The 24,714-nt window shown below is 31.0% G+C and overlaps 1 protein-coding gene across 1 annotated transcript in view; it reads right to left on the reverse strand.

Moving 5' to 3' along the window:
- The window catches only part of LOC115875772 (zinc finger protein 90 homolog), a 288,452-nt gene that overhangs the window by 255,421 nt on the left and 8,317 nt on the right, over positions 1 to 24,714 (reverse strand). Inside the window, exon 2 of the mRNA XM_030891277.1 lies at positions 8,483 to 8,727. Within this exon, the coding sequence (XP_030747137.1) occupies positions 8,483 to 8,494 (12 nt within the window). The 5' untranslated portion in view covers positions 8,495 to 8,727. The remainder of the gene's footprint in view (positions 1 to 8,482; positions 8,728 to 24,714) is intronic.

Below are 24,714 nucleotides of genomic sequence, written 5' to 3' on the forward strand. Positions count from 1 at the left end.
TATTCTGCATTTTTTTTATTAATATTCTGTTGTTACACTGCAATAATACTTGTTATTTTGGATGTAGGAAAATTATTTTTAATGTTTTTTAGCAAAGACTGGTTTAATAAATAATAATAACAGTTATAATTTGTTATACCTATTAACAACAAAATTTAAAATCATTTAATATAAATATTTTCTTTTAAGAAGTAGCAAAATATAAACAACAAATTAGATGTCAAAATTATTTATATTAGATCCTATTTAAAAAAATAATATAGTCTCTAAATTTTTGGCAACGTTGGTTTATTAAATAATAATAATTACAGAACTAATTTGTTATATTAACAACAAATTTTAAAATCATGAAATATAAACATTTATTAATTTTCTAAGCATTCAGTGTAATGTAAGGAAAATATAAATAAAAAATTAGAAATCAAAATTAGTTATATTAGGTGCTTTATATTACTATTTAAAAATTATATTTACTTTTACTGGCATTTACTTTAAAAAATAAATGAAATATTTTTTCTTCGCAAAAAACTACATGTAAGAGAATTAGCATAAACAAAATAAAAACATCGTTAACTTTTTTTTTAAATTGGCACGTGTAAAACTTTCATTTTAATTTTTTCACCCCATAGTTTGAGTTCGATAACCATTTACTTAAATATGATTATACAACCACATTACTTAAATATGATTATTAAGTTCAACTAATTCATATTATTAAAACATCTAAAATACAAATATGTATTTTTAAAATTAATTGTAAGTTCATCTCATCTCTCTTAAAAATTGCTACTTCTCAAAATTTCCCATTAAAAAATAGACCATATACCATATAAAATTAAATAATTGAAAGATCGGACTACGGAAAACCACACAAATTTTCGGAAAAATTTTGACCACCTGCACATGCATATAATCGTCAATAAATAAAATTAAAAAATAACTACTATTTTAGTATTTTAACTATTTTAATAAACGCAAAAATAGCACAGTATTTATACGGCGAAGTTATAAAAATTTGGAAGAACTAATAATGCACCGACGCATACAAAAATCAACAAATACTAAATTTCATTTATCAAAAGCATTCGATAGTCGTGGCTCAACGATAACCATTTAGTCGCACGGCGAGGTTGTCACATATGCTTTAGTATACAAATGAATGAATGATTTTATTCGAATAAAACCATTCGATAGTTGAAATCATTCATTCATTAACCATTCGATAGTCTAATTCATTCGATAGTTCCCATCGCTAGTATTGACGTTATACGTAAGCTTCCGTTCCGTATCAGTTCCATACTTTTTATTGTACAATTTATATCATTACGAAAGTTTTATTTTAAAAATTTGTATCTTTTGAAAAATGTAATAGATTTAATTAAGAGATGAAAGAATAAATAAATATCAGCAAATTGTTAACAGAGCTGGTACTAATGTAAGAACTTGACAACGCTGTTTCCAATATGCTTCAGTCCGTCTGCCAAAAAAATGTATGAAAGAAAAGGATATGGAACGAATGGGAAACGGAACGGATAGTGTGCATTGTCCTATTCATTTACATGCTATAATATTTTATGTAAACTGAAAGGAAACGGAAGGGAGCTGATACGGAAGGCATAGTGAGAATCAACCTTAAGGCCTATTTATGGTTCAGCTTCGTTGTCGTACCGTTGGTAAAAGATCATACCATAATGTGGTATACTGACGCTTCCAAAACCAAAGCAGGAATAGGGATAGGAGTATTTGGGCTAAAAAATAAATACTTCGAATCAATGGACACCTACACGAAGGCCCAGCATCCTTCAGGCAGACTAGGTGACAGGCAGACTCGAAAGATGCGTACAACTTATTTTATATAGGAAACAAGAAATAGCCATCTTATCCGATAATCAAACAACATTAAAAGCGATCAACTCAGTAACCACCAGTTCGAATTTGGTTAAAGAATGCCTAGATAAGCTGAACAAATTAGGGAAAGAAAATAAAGTCCTCCTACTCTGAGTGCCAGCCCATCAAGGAATGAAAAAGCAAACGATCTAGCTAGAAAAGGAGCTGGACCAGACAATCGTTCTGCTTTCTAAGTGAAAACCAACTTAAAGAGGAACTCAAGAACCTGGAAGACTCCATCCGTAACCTGGAATGAGAATCCTCCAACGGTCTAAGACACTCGGAAGGAATTTCTCAGAACTTGGGACCGAGAAAAATCAAAGATTGTTGCTTACTTAAATCAAAAAAAATCTTATTTTTCTTGATTTAAGTAAGAACAATCTTCGGATTGTCACGGGGTTTTTAACAGAACACTGTCTCCGAACAATGACTATGAGCTGGCATTGTCCTTATAGGCACTTTCCAGTCGAAATTGATGATAAATATGGATAAACCGTAGATCGTAGTCGAAACGTCAAAGTAAAAACTCGAAAGTTTTATCACAATTGGATGAATGGTCATGGTGATGACTTTTATCCTTATACAGGGTGGTCCGAACTGTACTCCGGAAACTTCGGCAGCATATTCTGCGAACAAAAAAATAAGTAAAATAGTTCGTATAAATGTATGTCCTAAAATGCTTAGTTTCGGAGATACAGGGAGTAGAAGTTCATTTTTATTTCGACTTTTTCGAAATAATTTCTGAAGTAACGTCAATATTTGGATGAACATTCGTATCTGGGGGTTTATTGACATGAAACATTTGATTTTGATGTCAATATGACTCCTATGTGTAGGGAGCGCCACGTACATTATGTTTTAACTCTTTTGAAGAGTAATAACTTTTCGTCCGTACCCGTATAAAACTACTGAGTGAAAAAATATACATTTCCGTGACTTTTAAGTAAAAAATGTCTCTTTGTAAAAATCTCTACGAGCAACCGTTCTCAAGATATTTAAAATGGAAATAGTCAATACATGTCTTTATTGACAAAAGATAAACACATTAAGTAGATAGTTACTTGACTGAAATAATAAATTTGGAAAATTTTTATTTTTTTAAATTAATCATAAATTTTTCTGCGAAAAAATGATGATAAAACAGTCTCTGTTGAACTTTTGGCACTAAACATATCAAATTTATGATTTCAGTCTAATAACTGTTTTGTCAACATGTTTAATTTATGTCAATGATGATAGGTATCGATAATTTCGATTCCAAATATCTCGAGAACCATTACTCGTAGCCATTTTTACTAAGAGACCTTTTTTATGTAAAAAATTTCGTCAATTTATATTTTTTACTTACTAGTTTTATACAGGTACGGACGAAAAGCTATTACTTTTCAAATCAGTTAAAAATATGTATGTGGAGCCCTCTCCAAGTAGGAGTGATATTGACATCAGAATCAAATTTCTCATGTCAAAGAACTCCCAGATACCAATTTTCATCCAAATATTGACGTTTCTTCATAAATTATTTAGAAAAAATAGAAAATATAAATATGAAACTTATTGTACAACCTGTATCTCCGAAAGTAAGCATTTTAGGAGACACATTTATAAGAACTTTTTTACCTATTTTTATCTGCAGAATATGCTGACGAAGTTTCCGGAATAAAGTTCGGACCACCCTGTATAATATAGACAATTGATATTTTTCAATTTTCGTAAATCAGAAGCTAATATTTGTAGTCCCATTATTTAAATTTCTTTAATTCGAACTAAAAACTATATAATTTACAATTTTTATAATCTTATTAGGTACTCATGACACATTCAAAATGACAAAAGATTTTAATTAGACTTGGTAGGTATGCGTAAAAATCAAAACTTTTCATTTATACCAGTCGAACCCTTTACTTTAACCTTGTATGCAAGCGTAGTAAGAATTTTTACGATGTAAATCATTTAATTAACCTCAATTGAACAATAGTTCCTCTCGATAATGTTCCACCAATTTGCCTCACATTTTAAGCCTTCCGGCTAACAGTTTACACTATCTGTGACGACTGAATAAGGTCTTTATTTACTATTTCCTTTGTTAGTGTAAGAAATATTTATTTCTTAATATACAGGGCTATTGTTAATTATACGCAGAAATTCAAGTTTCTTGAAAAAAATTTATAGTAATTCTATTCTATAAGTGATACCAATTAAACTTTTAGTTACGTAATCGAGGGCGCGATTTTTAAATTCATTGTTGCCAACCATGGAATATAAATTTCCCGGTGGGGATTTGGGTGGTAGCTCTGCTGTAAAAAATTCCAGTTGCCAGATTATCTATTTATTTCCCGACATTATCATTCGTATTGTATTACGAGTTTTTGGTTTAAATGAATTGTGCTGTGATACTTTAAGTTTAAAAAATTTTACTAGCAGACCTTGCAGTCAAACATTGTTCTTTTTAGAACCTCTTTTAGTGCGAAGTGGTACTAGATAGCTTAATAGGCGCTGTAAAAAACTCATCGCAACCTTATTAGAACGGAAAATCGGTATACTATGTTTTTTTCTCCGGTAAGATTTCCACAGGCAATGACAGAAGAAAATCAGATGACGTCCATACCAATCTATTTAATTTTACTAAAAAGAGTTTCTAATATTTTTTAAGTTAACTATGGATGGGCTTAAATACAAATCCGTCATGCGTTGTCTCTTGTTGTTTTTAGCCAGTTTTATTGGTTTATTTCAAAAATGACAGATCATATTTCAATTTTATTGGTTTGATGGAACGATGAACGACAAACGGATGCCGATGCGTATGAACTCGCCTTTAGATTTTTGAGGCTTGTCAAAGTCTTGCCAAATAATAGGTTATAAATATGTGTGAACTTATGTAAAATACCCTGCGTTTTGGAAGATGATGCATTTTGATTCGTGTTATTATGTGTGTTTTGGGTCTTTTGAAGTCAAGTGGAGGAAAAATCGAGGGAAAATTAACTGTAGACCCAGAGCACAGTTTATAGTTAATACTCGGTGCCCAGGCAGAAAGTTTTATACATACACCAATAAAGATTATTATTATTGATTACCATCAATAAATTTGTATACCATCTCGTCATAGATAAGTATATGGTACAAGGATCGTACTAAACGTATAGGTACTAAAAACTGGAGTAACTGTAAAATATCGATATAACACGATAAGTAAATAATGGATTTTAGTACTGCAGAAAAATAGTGTCAAAAGGTTTGGTTTGGTTAGGTTAAAAAAATTAGTATTATAGTTTATTAATAAAACTTAAAGTATAAAATTTGATAACTGTTATTATTAATAAAATAGTTTGTTTTATTTATGTTGTTTTATTTATTCCTGTGGAATATTACAAATTTGTATTTGTACATAAGTTATATTGATAAATATAATAATAAACGCGGGAAGCGGGAAGTTTCTTGAAGCTTGAAAGGAAGAAATAGTTCATTTTTTATAATTTTTGGTATGTGGTGTTTTGTTCTTGTTTGTTTTGTATTAACACATATACCGTTTTTTTAATAAAATAACTGGATTAGTTTTTTTTTCACTTTTATAGAGTTTTTTTCTCAATATTTTGAAGTAATCACTTGTCACTCAAATTTTAAAATTTCCTGCTATGCGTTCCAATTGTACCAACTTATTTCTTAGTAAAATAAAATAAACTACGTTGAAATTAAAATGACAGACACATCTATCACTGTCAAGGATCTTGTCGTTGGACAGACTATAGTAACAGCCTATAAGCCTATATGCCCCTTAAGTTCTGTTAAGGGAGTGAGTTTTGTTGATGTAAATATAATAACTGTGTATATATTTATAATGAATTTATTTTTGTTTCCTAAACTATTTTGTTTAAAATAAAATAAGTAAAAGTCGGCAACGCTGTGCCGTCAAGCTTAATTACGTGACTAGAAATTTAATTGGTATGAACTATATGATTGAAATATTTTGTACAATTTGTAAATTTTTTTTAACTAATTTATTTTAAATAATAATGTGTATAATTATTGCATTTGCAACTAAGTAAGAAAAATCTTATATTAGTCTACATGGCTCAAAAATTTTTGTCCTTGGATCTAAGTCAATTTTTGTATTTGACTTTGTATTATTAGTTCGTCATATACCTTGAAAAAAATAACGAAGCAAGAGAATTTCTTGATTGATTGATAGACAAAAGAATAAACAAGTCATTAGCGATAAAAAATATCTAAGGATTTAAAAAAAATCATTTATAAATACTGCAGTTCTGCCTGCAATCGGTGTAGCTGCTTTACACACATATTCTGATTTTAAAAAAGTTATTAAATTTTGATATATACATAATACCGTATGATCGAGAAAAAACGGCGTCAGCGATGGCTATGGAATGAAGATCGCTGTCATTTTATATGTAAATTTATATGGGAAACGTCATCGGTGTTCATTTCCCAGCCAACTGGACGCCGTTTTTTTTTTCGATCATACGGTACATACATATATACTTGTTTTCACCTAAAACTTCCCAATATGACGGACTTCAGTATGGGAGGCTTAAAAACGAAAATCTCTAGACTGGAATCGACTGTAGTTCAAATCGTTCAAATTGATAATCTGTGGTAAATCTAACTGAACTCTGACACTTGACCGACTGACGTTTACGGTTCCTTTTTCTAAATATTTTCATTATTTTTTGAGTTTTTGTTTACAAATTCTACTTGATTTTGTTCTTTTATTTAACCTGCAGCATGCAGTACTAATTATATACTTATAAATAATCTTTTCACCGATCAAGAACTGAGGAATAGGCTGGAAGATATTCAAAAAATGTGTAAAACGCTTAAAAACGAATTAGAAAACATTGACTCGTCCACAAATTCGTGAAAATAAATTAGTCCAGATGTTTGTAAAAAGGTCTCTAATTATTTTCAAAAGTTTCCTCGTATCAGTAATTTTCAGGTTTGTAAGATGTATATGATAATAAATAGATTAAAACTTATATTAATTTCAGGAAACAGCGCGGGCATTACAGATTGTTGAAAATTAGTTTTAAAATATAAAGAAGGTTTAAAACAGGTTTAAAAGTTGAGCTAGTAGAGAAGACCTAAATAAGATAATGTTGGTAATGGGACCAAAGATCAAATTACACTTGAAATATATAATATGTACAATAATTGTAAGTAGTTTTTATGAATCTGTTTGATATCTATTGCATTGTTTTTATATTTCTTGAAATATATATTTTTTTACTTTACAGGATACACAAACAATAATAAAAAATACAGTTACTCACTAAAAGCACTTAAGGTTTGTAATAGATGTAGTTAGAATATCAAACACCAAACCAAACCAAAAATTATGTTTTATTTTACTGGTATTCCCCACATTTGAAAGGAAAGTCATTTCATAAATAAGCAGAAGGACATCTCTATATTAATAATACTTTTTTATCCTATACTTGTTAGTTGACGCATCACTAGGTATAAAATTTAGTACTGATTCCAAACCTATAGTTGTGGTTGTGACATATTTTGATGTGTTTCTGGCAAACTAAAATAAGTTAATATTTAAACAAACATTTCTGGCTTTCCTGACAGAAGTGTGAACACAAATTTAATAAAGGTATAATGTGGATAATGTTCTGATTATCACAGTTTGCATGGATAACTGTTTTTGTATGTTGTTATTTTTAATAAAGTATATTTAATGAGTTTTTCAGTATTTTTTTCACTCAGAGGATTGTGTTTTAATCTTTATATATAAATTTTCACAAATTATATCTACAAAATATTACCTTATAACTTTTTGCTAAAGACTTTGTGGTTGATACAGTTTAACAGTATATAAAAGAACTATTTAAATAAGATGTTTGAAAATATATAGCTGTTTTTGCACACATCAATTCAATTTGTGATTAACTGTATTGAAATAAAAACAAATTAAGAGAAATGGGGTGATCTATCAACTATAAAATGAAACGCATCATCCTATTTCCAAGTCTTCTATTAATTTCACTTATTAAACAACTATAATTATTCAATAATCTTGATAATTCTAGGAACTCTCAGATATCGTCAAAACATGAAAACAAAAATTCACTTCCTATAGTTCCTACGTCACTTTAACTGAAATATAAGAAACAGGGGAGTTAATATTCTGACTGAGAAAGTTTATAAAATACCTTTAAGTAAAATCTCTTCGGATCTGCGGTAAAATACCTTTATTCTTATTAAATAATTTCAATAATCTATGTTTTTATTTATGATTTATGACAACCACCTAATAACCTAACTTTAACGTCAACTTGATAATCCTGAAAAATATTATTGTTAACCAAAGAGTAAATGAATTTCTGAATTCGCTAACGCCAACTTATTTTTCATTAAAAAAAAATTACCAATTTTCGTAACTAGGTCGGCCATATTGAGGAACTTTTAAAGAATTGTACTATACATATAATATACGTAAGGGTAATGTAAGTTTTCACTTATTGACATATTAAACCAAGTTTATAAACAGTGTTATAAACAGTGTACACTTCCTTATTATAAGGTTTTCATACGTCCGTTTATAAATATTAACCAATGTGGTATGTGTAAAACTTACCATGAAAACCATGAAATCTCTCCTTGATCTTCCTTTTTCTAGCTTCTTGTTTTTAGATGAACTGGGAATCGCACTGCTCACACAATATTTCAGTTCCAGTAGAAAAATATATCACTTTACTATACTATATCTTACTCAGAACAAGATATTTATTTTTTAATTTATTTTTGATTTTTTACACTTTATTTTATATAACTTTGCTTAGCTTACAGGCTACAGGGGTTTCTGTTGATTACTGGCCTAATCTGCAAAAAAGAAAAATAAATATAGTAAGTAACAATAGTAATATTTAATTTTTTTATAAACTCAAGACCATAACCCACTTTCGATTAAACCGGAAGTGGCTATACAGGGTGAGTCTTAAATAAGTGCAAATATTTTCTGGACTGATAGATCTCGATAAAAGAGAAATTTTTTCTCTTTACCGTTTTTCAAATAAGCCCGAAATAGCTGTGTGCTATTCTACTTTGAAAACTTCTACTCTAGAGTTTTCTTACTTCTAAATTTAATGGACCCTATGTTTCCATATATTCAAGATGTTATATTTTCTAACTAAAAATAAAAAAATCACAAAATTTCATATTTTCAAAATTATTTTTTCGCGTAGTAGTGTAGGTAGTATTTGTAAATTTTTGGTACCTAATAAAATACCTATTTTTTTATTTATGTTATGTTATGTTGTTCATTTACTATAATTCCTGTATATTACAACTTTTTTTTTATTTGTACAGGGTGGGTCAAATTCGACGCTTTTAAAGGGAGGAGACACCCTTTTCTATAGGAGATAGACAAAAACTAATATCGGTGTCTGGAGCTCAATTTTTGTCAAAAACATGCTGGTGAAAACCGCATATCGTTATCTGTTACCGTTTCGGACTTACGGGATGTTTTTCAAAAATATGCATTTTTAACAACTCGCTGTAACTTTTTTGCTATGGAAAATTTTGTATTTTTATGAAAACATTTTCAAAGCACCTTTTTACGTAGAATTTAATGGTTTAAGTATAATTTTTTTTTAAATTAATAATTTAAGAATTATCAACAGAAAACTTAGTTTTTTATATGATACACCCTGTATATCTTTAATTTGTTGAAAAGAATTTAAAATTACCTTTCCAAAAATATAACACACTTGATATTTTGCTCGATTCCTCTTCGAGATATAGAGTATACAAAAATTTGCCCGCTTTAAATAAGTAGGGTTTGAATGGCACCGGCTGTAATGCAAAAAAATTCTAGCTGTGAGCATCAATTAAAACGAAAATAATATTTGCTATGAGAGATGCAAAATTTTATAACAATTTAAAATATATTTAACCAACATCAACACATTTAAATTATATCTGATAATAATAAAAATAAATAGCAAACCAAGACATGAGATTTTGCTGCAGGTGTTCGACCGTCTTCTGTTATATCGACCATCTTCTGTTATGGACAGACGGGGCCGTTTCTGAACATTTCTTGCGGAATTCATTAACTCAGTGGGGGTGAAAGATACCGTCTCATAATTGCTAAGTATTTCTAATTCTTGTCTAGATTATACGGAAGAATAAGGAACCTTTATTCTTCCGCAAATATATCCATAGGATTAGATACATTGGCCCTAAGTCAGGCGGCCTCGACGGCCAACGGCTAGGATTTTGGTTAGCTATTCAATTATTCTTGAAAGTGGCTGCAAAAATTTGCTGGTAACTTCAGCGTTCAGAGGCGGTGCATCATCTTGCTGGAAAAATATGTTTTTGAGTTCCATTGAGGGCATATCATCAATAAGGGGTCCAAAACCTACTAGTTAAAAGTGGCGAACTTTTAAAAATTCTGTATTTCGAAGGGGAATATAACAAAATATCAAGTGTGCTATATTTTTGGTTAGGTTAGGTTGTCCAAATAATAAAATAAAAGTTATTGGGTGTCCCAAATAAAAAATCAATTTTTCTGTTGATAACTCTTAAATTATTAATTTTAAAAAAATTATACTTAAACCATTAAATTCTACGTAAAAAGGTGCTTTGAAAATGTTTTCATAGAAATACAAAATTTTCCATAGCAAAAAAGTTACAGCGACTTGTTAAAAATGCACATTTTTGAAAAACACCCCGTAACTCCGAAACGGTAACAGATATTGATGTGCGGTTTTCACCATTATGTTTTTGATGAAAATTGAGCTCAGATCGGTATCTGATATTAGTTTTCGTCTATCTGCTATAGAAAAAGGTGTTTCCATTTAAAGCGTCGAATTTGACCCACCCTGTACATTGTACACATAATTTGTACATCAATTATATTATAATAAATGCAGGAAGTTTCTTGAGGTTTGGAAGTAAGAAATAGTTGTTTTTTATATACATAATACCTTATAAACGAAAAAAAAAACAGTGTAAAAGACGGCTGGGAATGACAATCGATAATAATTTTGACGAGGTCAATTTCTACACGTCATTTATTAAAAATTGTCATAAAACTTGTCAAAAAGTATGCCGTCTTTGACGCCATTGATGGTATGGTATTTGTTGTACGTGGTTCTTATTAACAGACACAAGAAATATGTATTATTTAATAAATAAAATAAAATAAAAATAGCTCAACCCGATTTTGAATTTATACCGGATGTTTCTCAAAAGTGGCTGACTCTATAACTCTATTTACTTTTTTCAGAAAAAAATAAACGAGATTTGGTAGTATATGCCGTAAATTAGGATGGATTGATGTATTCAATTGTTTTCGGTCATTTATTGTTTCACCTGAAATTACTACAAAAGTTGTACAATCAAAAGTTGTAGTTGCAGTTATTTTCGGTGAAACAAGAAGCGACCGAAAACAATTGAATACATCTGATTTATGTCACATACTAACGTACTAAATACCGTTTATTTTTATCTGAAAAAATAAGAAAAGTTATAGGAGGTGAGCCACTTTCATTAAATCGATTTCTTTGTAATCAAAAAAATATTATTTCAAAAAAAATCCAAATATAATTAGATCAATTAAAAGCAATATATTATCTATTTTTCTTGAAAAATTAGCCTATTTCCTTATAAAGAACTCCAAGGTAGCGTTGTACAAACAACTTTTTCAGATTTATTGCTAACATTAATTAATCTTCAAGTACTACATCATAAGCCCAAAAATTTGTCGACATTAACACCGATAATATCGACAAATATTAATAATTAACCTGTTATGATTTATTTTTACCAACAATATGTTCCTTTCGTCGGTACTATTGATGTTTAGGTAACTAATCGGTCAAGGTAGACTTTTTTGTTGGCTATATCTACGCAAATATCTAAATACATATCACCGCATTAACTTAAATACTGTCCCTGTGACACATTCAACGACTTGAATTTTTTTGTACGTAACTGTGTAGGCAATTTATTAAAATTATTTTAATTGTACTAAAATTTTAAACAAACAAGGACAGGGTGCAAATTCCGTATTTCCTTTAGCCTTTTATCTTTCATTATAATTTTATTGTCGTCCTTTCGAAGGTTTACAACAGAAGTGATTTGAAACCTTTATTATGTATGTTTCTGAATACTATAAGATCAAAGATATCAATATGGATTTGAACATTTTAGATTGTACGGAAGTGAAGACCGCAACCTTTTAAATCTATTGTGTCCCCCTTTGTTGAGTTATAACTTATTAGTATCTCACAGTATCTGAGAAGGTTTTACAAAGGCTAGTTCTCCATCTCCGATATCAGTCGTGCCAAAGTTTATGACACGAATGGTTGTCATTTCGCACTCAATGTAATGAGAGGTTCTAGTCCTTGCCCATTTTCCCCACAGAATCTTCATTCGCCCTTGTTTCTTAGCTTCAATCTACTGAGGTGTCAATCTCCTGTTAAAAAAACCCGTGACAATGCAAATATTGTTCCTATACTTAAATCAAGTCGGTTAATCTCGAGAATAACAAACAACAAAACAACCAAAAACAAAACCAAACCCAAACATTAATGTCGACATTAACCGGACATCGGACTTAACCGTAACATATACATATTTACAATAGTCTGTCCAGGAAATCGTGTATCAGAGTGACATCTCTGAGCTCTCTAAGCAGACTATTTAACATGAGCTTTTACTGAGACTAAAACCGAGACAAAAAACTATATTTCGCCTTAATGACAACATCAGGAGCGTTCAACAAAGTTGAAGTGGTAATATTTTGGCCAACTGTATAACAAAGAGTTTCAATTAAATAAAGGAACCTACGTTGTATTAAAAATATTTTTTATTGTGACTAACCTCGGATGCGCTCGATAGAAGCAATATTAGGAAAATTTGAGGATACTAAATTTTTAAATAGCCCTACTTATTTTATTAAATAAAATGAAAGGAGTGCAGGCAGAGTACGCCTGGAATTCACAAGTAAAAGAGCACGGTAGAGAAAACCTTGATCACTATTCCAAAGAATCCAACTATACTGTTCTGAACTTTAATAAAAGAGAAACAATAATAATACAAAAACTATCCTCATACTAAGGTTTGTAGTTTAATATGTTCAAAACATGCCACATTTATTACATTTAAAACTGAAGAGTTCTTGTTAGCTTAGCAGGTCCCCACCCACAGGTACTAAGGTCTCTTGTTGCGAGTCTCGAAGCTAAAGTTGAAGGTTTAGTGCAAATATCTTTAGATTATGAGGTACTCTATTCTTTGGTTTTGATTACTCATTTGTTTGCTAAAATATTCGCCCAGTCATGGTTCCAGTCCCACAAATGTTATCTGTTATCCCACTATGGTAAACTTATAAAAATAACAGCTGAGAAATTTTGAGTTAATTATCTTGTCAATTTTAAATGTGAAAAAGGTGTTTTTAAAGTTTTTAGAGCAATAGGGTGTATAAATACGTGCCTACGATATTGTTTATTAATTATTTTAAAGCAAAATATGGAAGTAATCTAAAAAGAATGCCTTAAAACTGAATGTTTTGAATACAAAGAAATATATTTATTTTTAAATAGGCGGGTCATCCTGCTATGCCTTTCAAGAGGAAAAGAGAAAATCTACTATATGTAAGTAGTAATAAATTACAAGTTTATAATAAACCCTACGCCTACATATTAAATAAATAGCATTACTTTAATTGCATAGAATACCATAAAATAATATCAAAATTCACCATATATGCCGTCATTACCGTCGTACTATTTTCTTCTTTAACATAAGTATATAATTATTAATTCAAATACTAACTTTTATTAATAAAGTCATATATTTCAATCAGATTCTCTCTGTAGCCATTCGTCTATTATTACGAGTTAAATTTATTATAATATTAGGAACACCAGATTGTATGCCCTATTTTCGCTATTCTTATCGATACACTTAAAAAAATGTGTATGCCTAGCAGTGGCGGCGTTTAAATTGCCATTTTAAAGGTTTCATATTATGAATCCAAAAATTATTAATGCCGAACGAGACAAACAGAGAAAAATGACATAAAATACAATTCACCTTTGAATTAAAATGGCTGACAAAACTGTCACTGTTATGCATTTTCTTCTCGTTAGACTATATAGAATGGAAATTCCAAGAACAGTTAACTTAATAGGACTGCTCATTCAGCCAAAAGTCAAGAACGGTAAACTAATAGGATTGCTCATTCTCATAAGACGTACGTTCGCCTCTTCCCGCGCTTCAGCTGACAGTTGTGACGTCATTGTAGTCCTTGTCATGATAGTGTGTATTATTAGTTGCCTATGGTAAACTTATAAAAATAACAGCTGAGAAATTTTGAGTTAATTATCTTGTCAATTTTAAATGTGAAAAAGGTGTTTTTAAAGTTTTTAGAGCAATAGGGTGTATAAATACGTGCCTACGATATTGTTTATTAATTATTTTAAAGCAAAATATGGAAGTAATCTAAAAAGAATGCCTGAAAAAGGTGATGCTGGGAACTGCTGTTCTTAAAAATGCATTATCCGAATATTTAATACGATTTATACAGTTAATTTTCTATACTGCATACATATCAGGTGTTTAAATAAATAAACTAAATAATGAACTTTTTGCACCCGGCAACCAATAATGCACGTGTATGTATTATTGGTTGCCGGATAAGGAGTAATAACCATGACAAGGACTACAATGACGTCACAAAGCGAGGAGTTTTTGCATGCACCTGGCGGACACTTTCGGCTGAATGAGCAGTCCTATTAGGTTAACTGTTCTTGGCTAATTATTTTAGATTTAATTTTTAGAATTTTAGAATGTCGTCTATTGAAATCGTTCCTTTTCTTCACTCACTGGACGTACTTTTTCTAACTCTATATGTTTCGCGTTCAAAGAAACACACAGTATACTGCAATATGCGGTGAGTCTTAAATAAGTGCAAATATTTTTTTCAAAAGAGTTTTTTTTTCGCAAATTTTTTTTTTGAAAATTTGGAATTTTTTGAAAAAAATTTTAAATTTTTTTTACATAGGATTTTACATAGATTAAATTTACAAGAAAGAACATTCAGAAAAGATCCAGTGGTTCTCAAAATTTTAGCAAAAATTTTTTTTTTCAATTTTTCAAAGTGAAATAACTCGGTTATTTAGAATTTATTTGAAAAACGGTAAAGAGAAAATACGTTTCTTTTATCTACCAGCCTGGAAAATATTTGCACTTATTTAATACTGACAATGTATATTCACGAATAGGTAATATCTATTCGTGATACTTTTACCGATATAGGGAATATCGGGAGGAGGAGAATAAATCCGCCATTGTACAAAATTAAATAAATATAGAAGTAATCGTTTTTGATTAAATTGATCTAAGCAATGTATGTTCAATAATTAATAACTATTACACCGCCACTGATAGAACTGAAGTTAGAATCATTACATGGCCTATTTTGTTGCTCGTGTGCATAACATAACCGATAAATGTTTAGTTTTTTTTTGTTTAGCATTGAGGGCAACTATGGCCATTGACAAAAAACACCGACTTTACCTTGAATTTAATTTAACTAAAGATAATTTAAAACGTGTACTGTTGATATGTGACACTATCTACTTACAACATTAAAAAAAAAGAACAATAATAAGTAGTAGGATCTATTGCAATGTACAATGAGGAATTATGTTAATAATGCTAATAAATAATAGTTTTCGTTCTTGTTTCAATGAATAATTATTTTTCTTTATGAGATTATGAGATGTGGAACATATTTTAGAAGGTGGTCCGAACTGTATTCCGGAGACTTCCGTAGTATATTTTGCAGATAAAAATAAGTAAAAAAGTTCGTATAAATGTATGTCCTAAAATGCCTAGTTTTGGAGATACAGGGTGAAGAAGTTACAATTTTATTTCGACATTTTCCAAATAATTTCTTAGGATGAAAATTGGGGTCTGGGAGTTTTTTGACATGAGAAATTTTATTTTGATGTCAATATGACTCCTACTAGTAGAGGGCGCCACCTACATATTTTTAACTGGTTTGAAGAATAATAACTTTTCGTGCGTACCTGTATAAAACTACTGCGAAAAAAATATACATTTACGACGTTTTTACGCAGAAAAGGTATCTTGGTAAAAATTGCTACGAGTAATGGTTCTCGAGATACATAGAATATGATGCGGAAGTTTTCGGAATACAGTTCGGGCCACCCCGTATACCTAAGTTGGAAAAATCATTTATACATCCAAGTGTCTCAATTTTCACAAAATAATCTTAAAACACGTTTAGATTGTGGTCTTCCTGTTCTGATTTATTTCCTAACCAACTGAACTGTCCGTTATATACAAGGTGAATTACTGATCGATGCTAGTAGGTTAAGATAGTTATGATAGTTATAGAGAACCAGTTTTTTTTCGAAAATTTCGAATCTTACCAAATGGCTAGGTGCGTTTAGATCTTATGCAGATTTATATATTTTCGTCTATGACTATAAAAATGTAATGCTGTAGTTTGTGCATATCTTGTGGATCTGTATCATTGTATCATTCACTGTCTTTATAGTGAGAAGATTTTATAATATCCCTGTGTGACACGGCATGCCATTGCCAAACTGGTTAAAAATATTGACATCTAATAATGTATCTTTTATAAATGGTTTATAATTTACTTGACCCAAAACAACATAGTCGACCTTCATGGCGTTACTTTATAACATCGACCATTTATTCTACCGGGTGGTGCATCGTCGTTGGATAGGAAATCCCATGCAAATTTTAAACTCTTCCAATATTGGCTCTCCTGTTGATTTTACAGTGAAGTCGTAAATCGTTTTTTTTAAAGGTCAGCGTGTGCTGAATACCCTTGCCAAATTTTAACAATTTTCAACAAGCTGATTTTAACTAATTTAAGTAAAACTGCAAAAAACTAATTTTTAACTAATTTCAGTAAAACTGCAAATTTAAGTAAAACAATGCGAAACCAGGCAAATTCCAATATACCTTAAGTTGTCAACCTATAATTTTGTGAATGTCAAATTGTATTTTCTGTACGACAGCTTCATACAGGATCTCACAATTACTGGAATAAATTAGTGGTTTCAATTACATTTTATATTTTTCGTTTACGATCATTCACAATGTCTAAATAACACAATTAAAATTAATAGAATATCCCAGCAAGAGCTTACGGTAGTCAGGTGTATCCATAGAGAAAGCCTAATAAGTAACTCATAAAATAATAAACTTTTTATTTCTAGCCAAAAAAAATTTTCTCGCTTTTTCTTTTCAATTTTGAAGTATAATTAGTGGAAAAGTTAAAAGTTTGTTAACTTTTTCCACTAATTCAAGATTAATACCACTAATTTTGACGTTATGAATGTTCTCGTTAGTCCAACCTACAGCTATTTCAAATAAAAAATAATGGTATTTAAGATAATTACAAAAAACTAACATTAAAAAGTTTTAACATCCTGTAACTCTAAAACTATGCATTTCCATATCCATATTTATAGGAACTTTTTTTCAATTTTTTTGATGAGGAATCAACGAGTAAAACTTTCGCAAATTAATGATATTCAAATTTTTTAAAGGTATCCGACTTGGATCTAGGCAAATTAATAAAATTGCGTTTATCTCATCAAGGAGGCCCACAAAATATGAAGAGAACTTTTAATCGAGATTAAATTGTCAGTGGCGTACATGCTTTAAAAAAAGTCAGTGGCGTACATGCTTTTAATAAAAATATTCCAGTGATAAACCCGTATGCACATCCCAGGTGAATATGTCGATACTTTTTTAGCTTCAAAATATGTCGAATTTATAGTAACTTTTACCCTCAAAATTTCATTCGAAACGCTAAAAGTACTTGGAAGAAAATTAAAATAAATCGAAAAAATATTAAGACTTTAACACCCTGTAGCTACGAAACAATGCAGACTCGGATCTATGTTGATATGGAAAATAAATCTTATTTTTACGTGAGAAATGTTCCCACGCGAGATGGCACATATTTTTTGAAACACCCTGTAAAATGATAATATAAAAGTAGAGTACAGGATAAAAAATTACATTTGACAATGATAAATCATAGGCTGACACTTGGTATGTTGACAAGTAATTGCAAAGTAATATTGCAAAGGTATGTTGACATTTTCCTGAATTTGGTCATAGATGATTAAAAAAAATTAAAAACCCTATTTACGACTTCGCCGTAAACTTAACAGGGCTTTCCTATATTTTCAATGACGATGCACCACCCGGTATATATACCACCAAGAACAATGGTTATTTAATATTACCAGAAAGCTAAAGAAATACTAACACAGATTTACGTAGATTAAGTCGATGAAGAACTTACAGATGATGTTCCGCGTTCCGCATAATGATTTCGAAAACATTGTGACGAACGCTGGATGAAAACACTGAAGAACAACTTCCTCTGACCGATAACTTATCTATCGCATAGTAGGGTGTGGTTACTGGCTGATTTATGCTGCGCTCGGAGATGATTGTGTTTATTTGACAACAGCGAAGATAACTTTATCTCCCGGGCGTTATCTTTAAACACGCGCTTCTTGGATGAATTTATCATGTGGCGGCAAGTTTTATGCTCAGAGTAAGAAAAAATACGGTCATTGAATATTTTCAGCAGAGGGCCCGAATTCTGGAACTTCGACATAAAAACGTTAGGGTAAAAACATAGTGGAGCGACGAGGCTAGAGGCACAGCGACGAGGTAAGAGACAAGATAAGCGACAAGCGACGCGACAGGAAACACGTACATAGTAAGGAGACAAAAGTTGCGATTTATTGCTCGACTTTCCAAATTCAAACCGGTATGTACAATGTTCTCCGACAGTGAAGATGAGATTTTATTCGATAATAGCCACTTCTGCCCAAACTTCGTCTAATGCATAGCGGTTTCTGTGGTCTGGATGAGATGCATTCCATAACGCACGCATGTTGAGAATACGGATGTTATTATATTATTCTCAGCCATTGCGAATGATAAATGTTGTCTCTATACCAGCAGTACTCCTACTTAATGATACTAGTCAACTGAAAAAAGGCCACATGCATTTCAGCGTCAACGCGACAAGAAATCATATTTTTATCTCGACGCGCGTCTCATCGCTTGTCTCGTCGCTTGACGCTTCGGCAATCTCTTTACTATGTTTGCCTCCATTACAATACACGATTAAATTCAAGTCGCGACGCTTACCTCGTCGCTGTGCCACTAGCCTCGTCGCTCTACTATGTTTTTATCCTTACGCTTTATAAAGCGGTAAGCGAAAGTATTCGATTAGCTGAACGCCAAGCAATCGATTTTGATATTCTCGTTACCGTGTGAATCATTTTCTGGATACGCGTTGAGCACATATTATTGGCAGCATCTCAATATCTCAGATATCTAATAGTCAAATTTGAATAAAACAATTGAAAATGTCAATGTTACGTGGATTTCATAGCCTATGTTGTTGAGTTATGTCAACCTATTTTTCTATGGATATATCATGGTATGGCATATGATAGTGGCGCCAATTTCGTTCAATTTGCGCATATCACGTGTGACGTCATATGCCATACAAAAAATATCCATATTGTTCAATTGCCACTAATAAAAAAGACCTAAAATAGGGAAGAATTAGGACATAACCCCAAAAGTTATGTCAAATCATCGAGCTTGACATTTGAAAAGTTATGACACATTTATACACAGTAGCGTGGCAAATTCTCGCGGGGTACCCCTAAGTAGTACTCAAAAATTCCTTCAAATACATCATTATTGTGATATCTGCTCGAAACATATTTTTTAACAAGAGCAACAATGTGATATTTTTTTTTATATTTTGATAATTGTTTCAACATTTATTTGTTTATTATTATAGTACTCTTAAAATACTTAAACTAGAAAACAAACATTTATGTTTCTAATTTATCAAAGTTTTATTAGAAAAAAAAACCACTCAAAATTTAACTAATAATAACTAGAACACAAATGTGAACAAGAAATTTTAAATATTTATGATGTACCCTATGGTATATTAGAAAGCCTATTCCTGATTCCTCGACCTTAACAAAAGGAACTTGTTTACGAGGCTGTCCAAATCTACCTCTTTTGCTCGATCATTCTCAACTGACATTATGGCCAGTGAGCTTAGGCGATTTTCAGACATAGTAGACCTCGCAAAACTTTTTATTATTTTCAGCTCAGAAAAAGTTCTTTCTGGTTCAGCGGATGTTACAGGGAGAACCAGAAACAACTGGAATACAGTGCAAATCTCAGATATACTGCTAATCAGTAATTGGGTTTTTTCAAAAATAAAATCAGAAAGCTCTCTGATACTGTTCGAACTGAGGTTCAATATTCCAAGATTTCGCAATTGAAATTGATAGCTCATACACACTTTCAAAATTGTCCCTAAGATTTTATATTTTAACAAGAACTCCTGATTAGATCTGTGGTCAGTCCTATATCAATATCATTTTTTTGTAAGCATTTCGCAAGCAAGTTAGTATTTTTCAATATTGTACCTTGGAAATTTAGTAAGAAAATAAATTCGAAATTTTCTATTTTATCTTGTAACATCTTGGCCTCATCTCTATCAGTACGCTTTTTCAGTATTAACGTTAAATTCGATAACCACTTGACGACGGACAAAAAATTAGTTTTTATCCATAGTATGCTTTCGGCTCTTGACGACCATCTAGTTGGACATAATTTTTTTAAAGTTAAACCAACAGTTTTACTATTTTTTATTTCGCAGTTTAGGCTTTGCCAACGGGGTAGACTTTCACTGAAAAGTATATAAAGACTATGAACCGTGTCAAAAAAAATTCTTATCTCGCTAATATTGCTCACAGAGTTAAAATAAGTGTGCTTATGGAAAAAGTCTACCGATATGATACTTTTAATCAAAAACGCCGTGAAAACATGATAATCGCCGTGTGTTGTGTCGCCTAAACATATTTACAACTAAACTAAATTCAAAATTAACCCGTACAATAATTATTATTATTATACCTGTAGAGAATAATGTTGTGTGAAATAATTGTTTTATATCAGCCTAATTATTGCTGAAAAAAGGATTGTGTGCCTAAATGTAATTTCAGTTTTCGGTTTGTAAGGTGCGGGGGCCCCCAATTTACACGGGGCCCCCCGCCCCGCGGTGTCCGCGGGGGCGTTCGCCACGCGCCTGTTTATACACATTTATTGTGTCATCTGTTTGACAATTTGAATTGGCGCGCGAAGCTTGCCGACCAATAGTGTCGATTATCAACTGTGACGTAGTGACCAACCTGCGCAATATCATACCTTGTTTTCTTTGTATCATTTGGATATATCATTATTCTTATATAGTTATACATAATAGCTATCTTAATTAGCTAGTCGTAAATTATTAATTACTTATTGAGGAATTTATAGAAAAAGTAGTTTTAACTAGAGAGAAAGAGAACGCACAAAATCACAATTTTTTCTATTTTTACTGTTAGTTTTGACAGTTCGACAAGCAAAACGATCCTTTAAAGTAGCCGTTTTCGAATCGCTTCGCGCAATCAGTAAAGACGCTAAGCGCGTCAGATGAGAATACCCAAATCGGTAGTTAAGTGCACGCTAAGCGAAAATTAACATAATTTTATCAAAGGATTGATTTATAAAATGAAATTCTAGTCAAAGGCATTAAACTAAATAATTGTTGGTTTATAATCTCTTGCGCTATTTAAGTCTGCTGAACGAAAGGATACATAAAGGCGCGTTTACACGAGTCAAGTGAATTGATCAAGGCGCTTGAATTCAATTCGCATGAATGCAATATGTCTGTCTAAACTCGACAAATCATGTCAATTGATCAAGTGAGTCGATTCGAGTCTCAGTTGAAAATGGCGGCCAGTAGGTGGCCACAAGAAAATGCTGTGAAGTTTATTAATATTTATGAAAAATATGAGTTTATATGTAACACACAGAATCCGAAATACAAAATTAGGAAAAGAAGCGTAATTTCTAGCTTAAGTCGGGGCCAAAAAGTGTTAGGCATTAAGAGTCCATTTCACTAGTCCGAAAAAGTAGCAAAATAAGCGTTCGGCATTTAACGTTTTATGTAAAACTGGCTAGGTATTTTTGCACAAATGAAGAAGAAAATTAAAGATAAAGGACTATACTATATAAGAATTGTAGCACATTTTTAGACAACTTCTTTATTTTTAAGATTTTGATGGTCAAACATCAACAAAATATTCCTTATGTTTGGACTAAATTTTCTCGAAAATAAAGACATAATTTAAAATTTTGTTACAATACGGAAATAGATTGAAGTTTTGTGATTACAGTGATATATAATTTATATGGTTTTGTAACAAATTGCTCGCTATTTTATGGTAAATGCTGAAGCTCTACTAAGCTTAATCAAGCCATAATCAAAGCACGTGTGTTTGGAATTCTGGATATGGCTTAACACGACAGGATCGGGCTAAGCCTTAGGCAGATTTCTGAAATATAATATATTTTTCCTTCGGCCACACACCCGCTTTACCCGACCTCTGAGAGCAACCCGAACAGTACAGCGTAATTGTGGTAATAGACTTTTAATCAGAGTTCTTAAACTACACGTACTAATTAATAAACTACATTTACTACATGTCACAAGTAGTTTTTTAAATGTCGAGTAGTAAATGTGTAGTTTATGTAACTAATGTAGTTTTTTTAAATAACAGTGAAAACATAACCTAAAAACTTTGTTTGTTGATCAATTTAAAGAAATAAAAAATCTATACTTTGTGCATTTGTTCCTTATTATGTGATATTTTTGATACTTAGTAGTTAAAAATTCTTGGAAGACGTCGATGTCTCCATACCTTGTTCCATACCTTCTGGGAAGAGGGGAATTATGAAGTTGTGCCTTTAGATGTAAAAAATCATATATTCTCCTGGAGAATGTCTATGGAGAATTTCTATAGTTTATTTTGTGTTCAATGTTACTTTGTATTTCGTAGAAAATACACTTTTGTTGAAAAAAAAATGTCTTTTTTTCTGATGTTGTTTAACTTATACAAATATAATATAACTTCATACTTCCATGATAAAAATTTGGCTTGATTTTGGTTTAAAGTCTAAATTGTTTATGTTTTACTATATTTTTGTAGGTAGTTTTTAACGTAGTTTTTGTGTAGTTTTTGAAGGTAGTTTTTAAAATTTTAAAACATAGTTAATACAAAAAACGACGCGTAGTTTTTGGCGTAGTTTTTTGCTTCATAAACTACTTAACAACCCTGCTCTTAATGCGTCTTCTTTTTTAATTCTGATATTAAATTATTAGATGCATCATAGGTAGTTCTGCGGCTAATCCATTTTCTGACCCATATTCTCCCTTTACGTTTTTTTACATAATAAACTTTCTGTTAATTCTACTGCCATAATGCCATAATTTTGGAAGTTTGAAGTACAGCTTTATGCACTGTTGCCATTTTGAATCAACTAACTTTTTGACATGAAATATGTAAACTCGGAATATGCCATAGATAAAGGAAATAAATTTAGATTGAAAAACCCGTCAAAATATATAATTTTATGGGTCGCGACAGTTGTACGCGATCTGGCGCTGCTATAGCGGTTGCTAAGAACAACCGCCAAACAATAACAGAAATAATTTTCTGTTGTCAAAGTCAGGATCTTCAGAAATTATAAAATCTTTCAAAATTTAAACCGCCCTCATTGAAAAAATACTGAAAAGTGTTTAAAGCGTCCATTCTCAAAGCAATTATTGCTATCTTGTGAGTTTAATTTAAATTTTATTTACTCAAACACGTGATAATTGTGAAAAAGTGGCATTAAAATCTAAAAAACTGTGTTGTGAACTGTGAACTACAAAAACCATAGGCCGACGTTATGGTTTCCAATGTTTCATAGGTATTTCACATACATATGTCTTTATATAAAATAAAGTTTCTTGTATGCAACACACTGTATTTTATTTATAAAATTAAACGAAGATAATAATAAATTTGAATAAACAATATTTGACGACATAATTCCGGAAAAAGCCGAACCGATCCGAAATTATCAAAAGCTTTGGTTCGCGACCGTTGCAAGAATAACGTCAAATGGTGTTTACATTGTCCTTATGGGCACTTTCCAATCTAAACTTGTTTCATTTATCTATGGAATATGCTTTCAAGTCAGTTGAATTCAAGTGACTTGATCAATTCACTTGGCTCGTGTAAATGCGCCTTAACAGTTGTCTGTTATTTTAATTCACTGGTAAATTGTTTTGTGTCATTTTGTTAAATGTTGTCTGTCAAAATCTTCTCTGGTTCGCTTGGCAGGTATTACATCGAAAATTTAGGCTGATTTGGGTCGAAAACTCTCACATTTTAAGGTATTTTCAACACTAAAGTTTATATACTACAATATTCAGACATAATATAATATGTGTTGTTGAAATAGTCCCAAACTCCTTAATAATATTGAAAAAAATATTCCTTCTCATTAAATTTCCATTAAAAATGTGTGCTGAACTGATATTTAGATTAAACCTAGCCTAGATAATATTGCATGATATGAACAAACATAAACGTGACGGTAGAATCAAGAAATCTTTTAGAGCTGCTCTAAGTTTACTTATTTCTCTAAAAAATCCTTTTAATATTTATAGTGATAAATTAGTGTGTGTTTTTGTTACTCTAAATTTTACATCTTCCATATGGAGCCGGCGCGGCGCTGTGATGACTAGAAATTACAGACATCTATGCAGTCGATCGATAAGTTCGATTTGGTTTGATTGGCTCTCATTTGTGGTGTTCATTTATAAATACATTTATTATTTATTGTGTATTGTTTTAT

This window comes from Sitophilus oryzae, unplaced genomic scaffold (assembly GCF_002938485.1).
Source record: "Sitophilus oryzae breed Bouriz unplaced genomic scaffold, Soryzae_2.0 scaffold_1396_pilon_pilon, whole genome shotgun sequence".
NCBI classification, from domain to species: Eukaryota; Metazoa; Arthropoda; class Insecta; order Coleoptera; family Curculionidae; genus Sitophilus; species Sitophilus oryzae.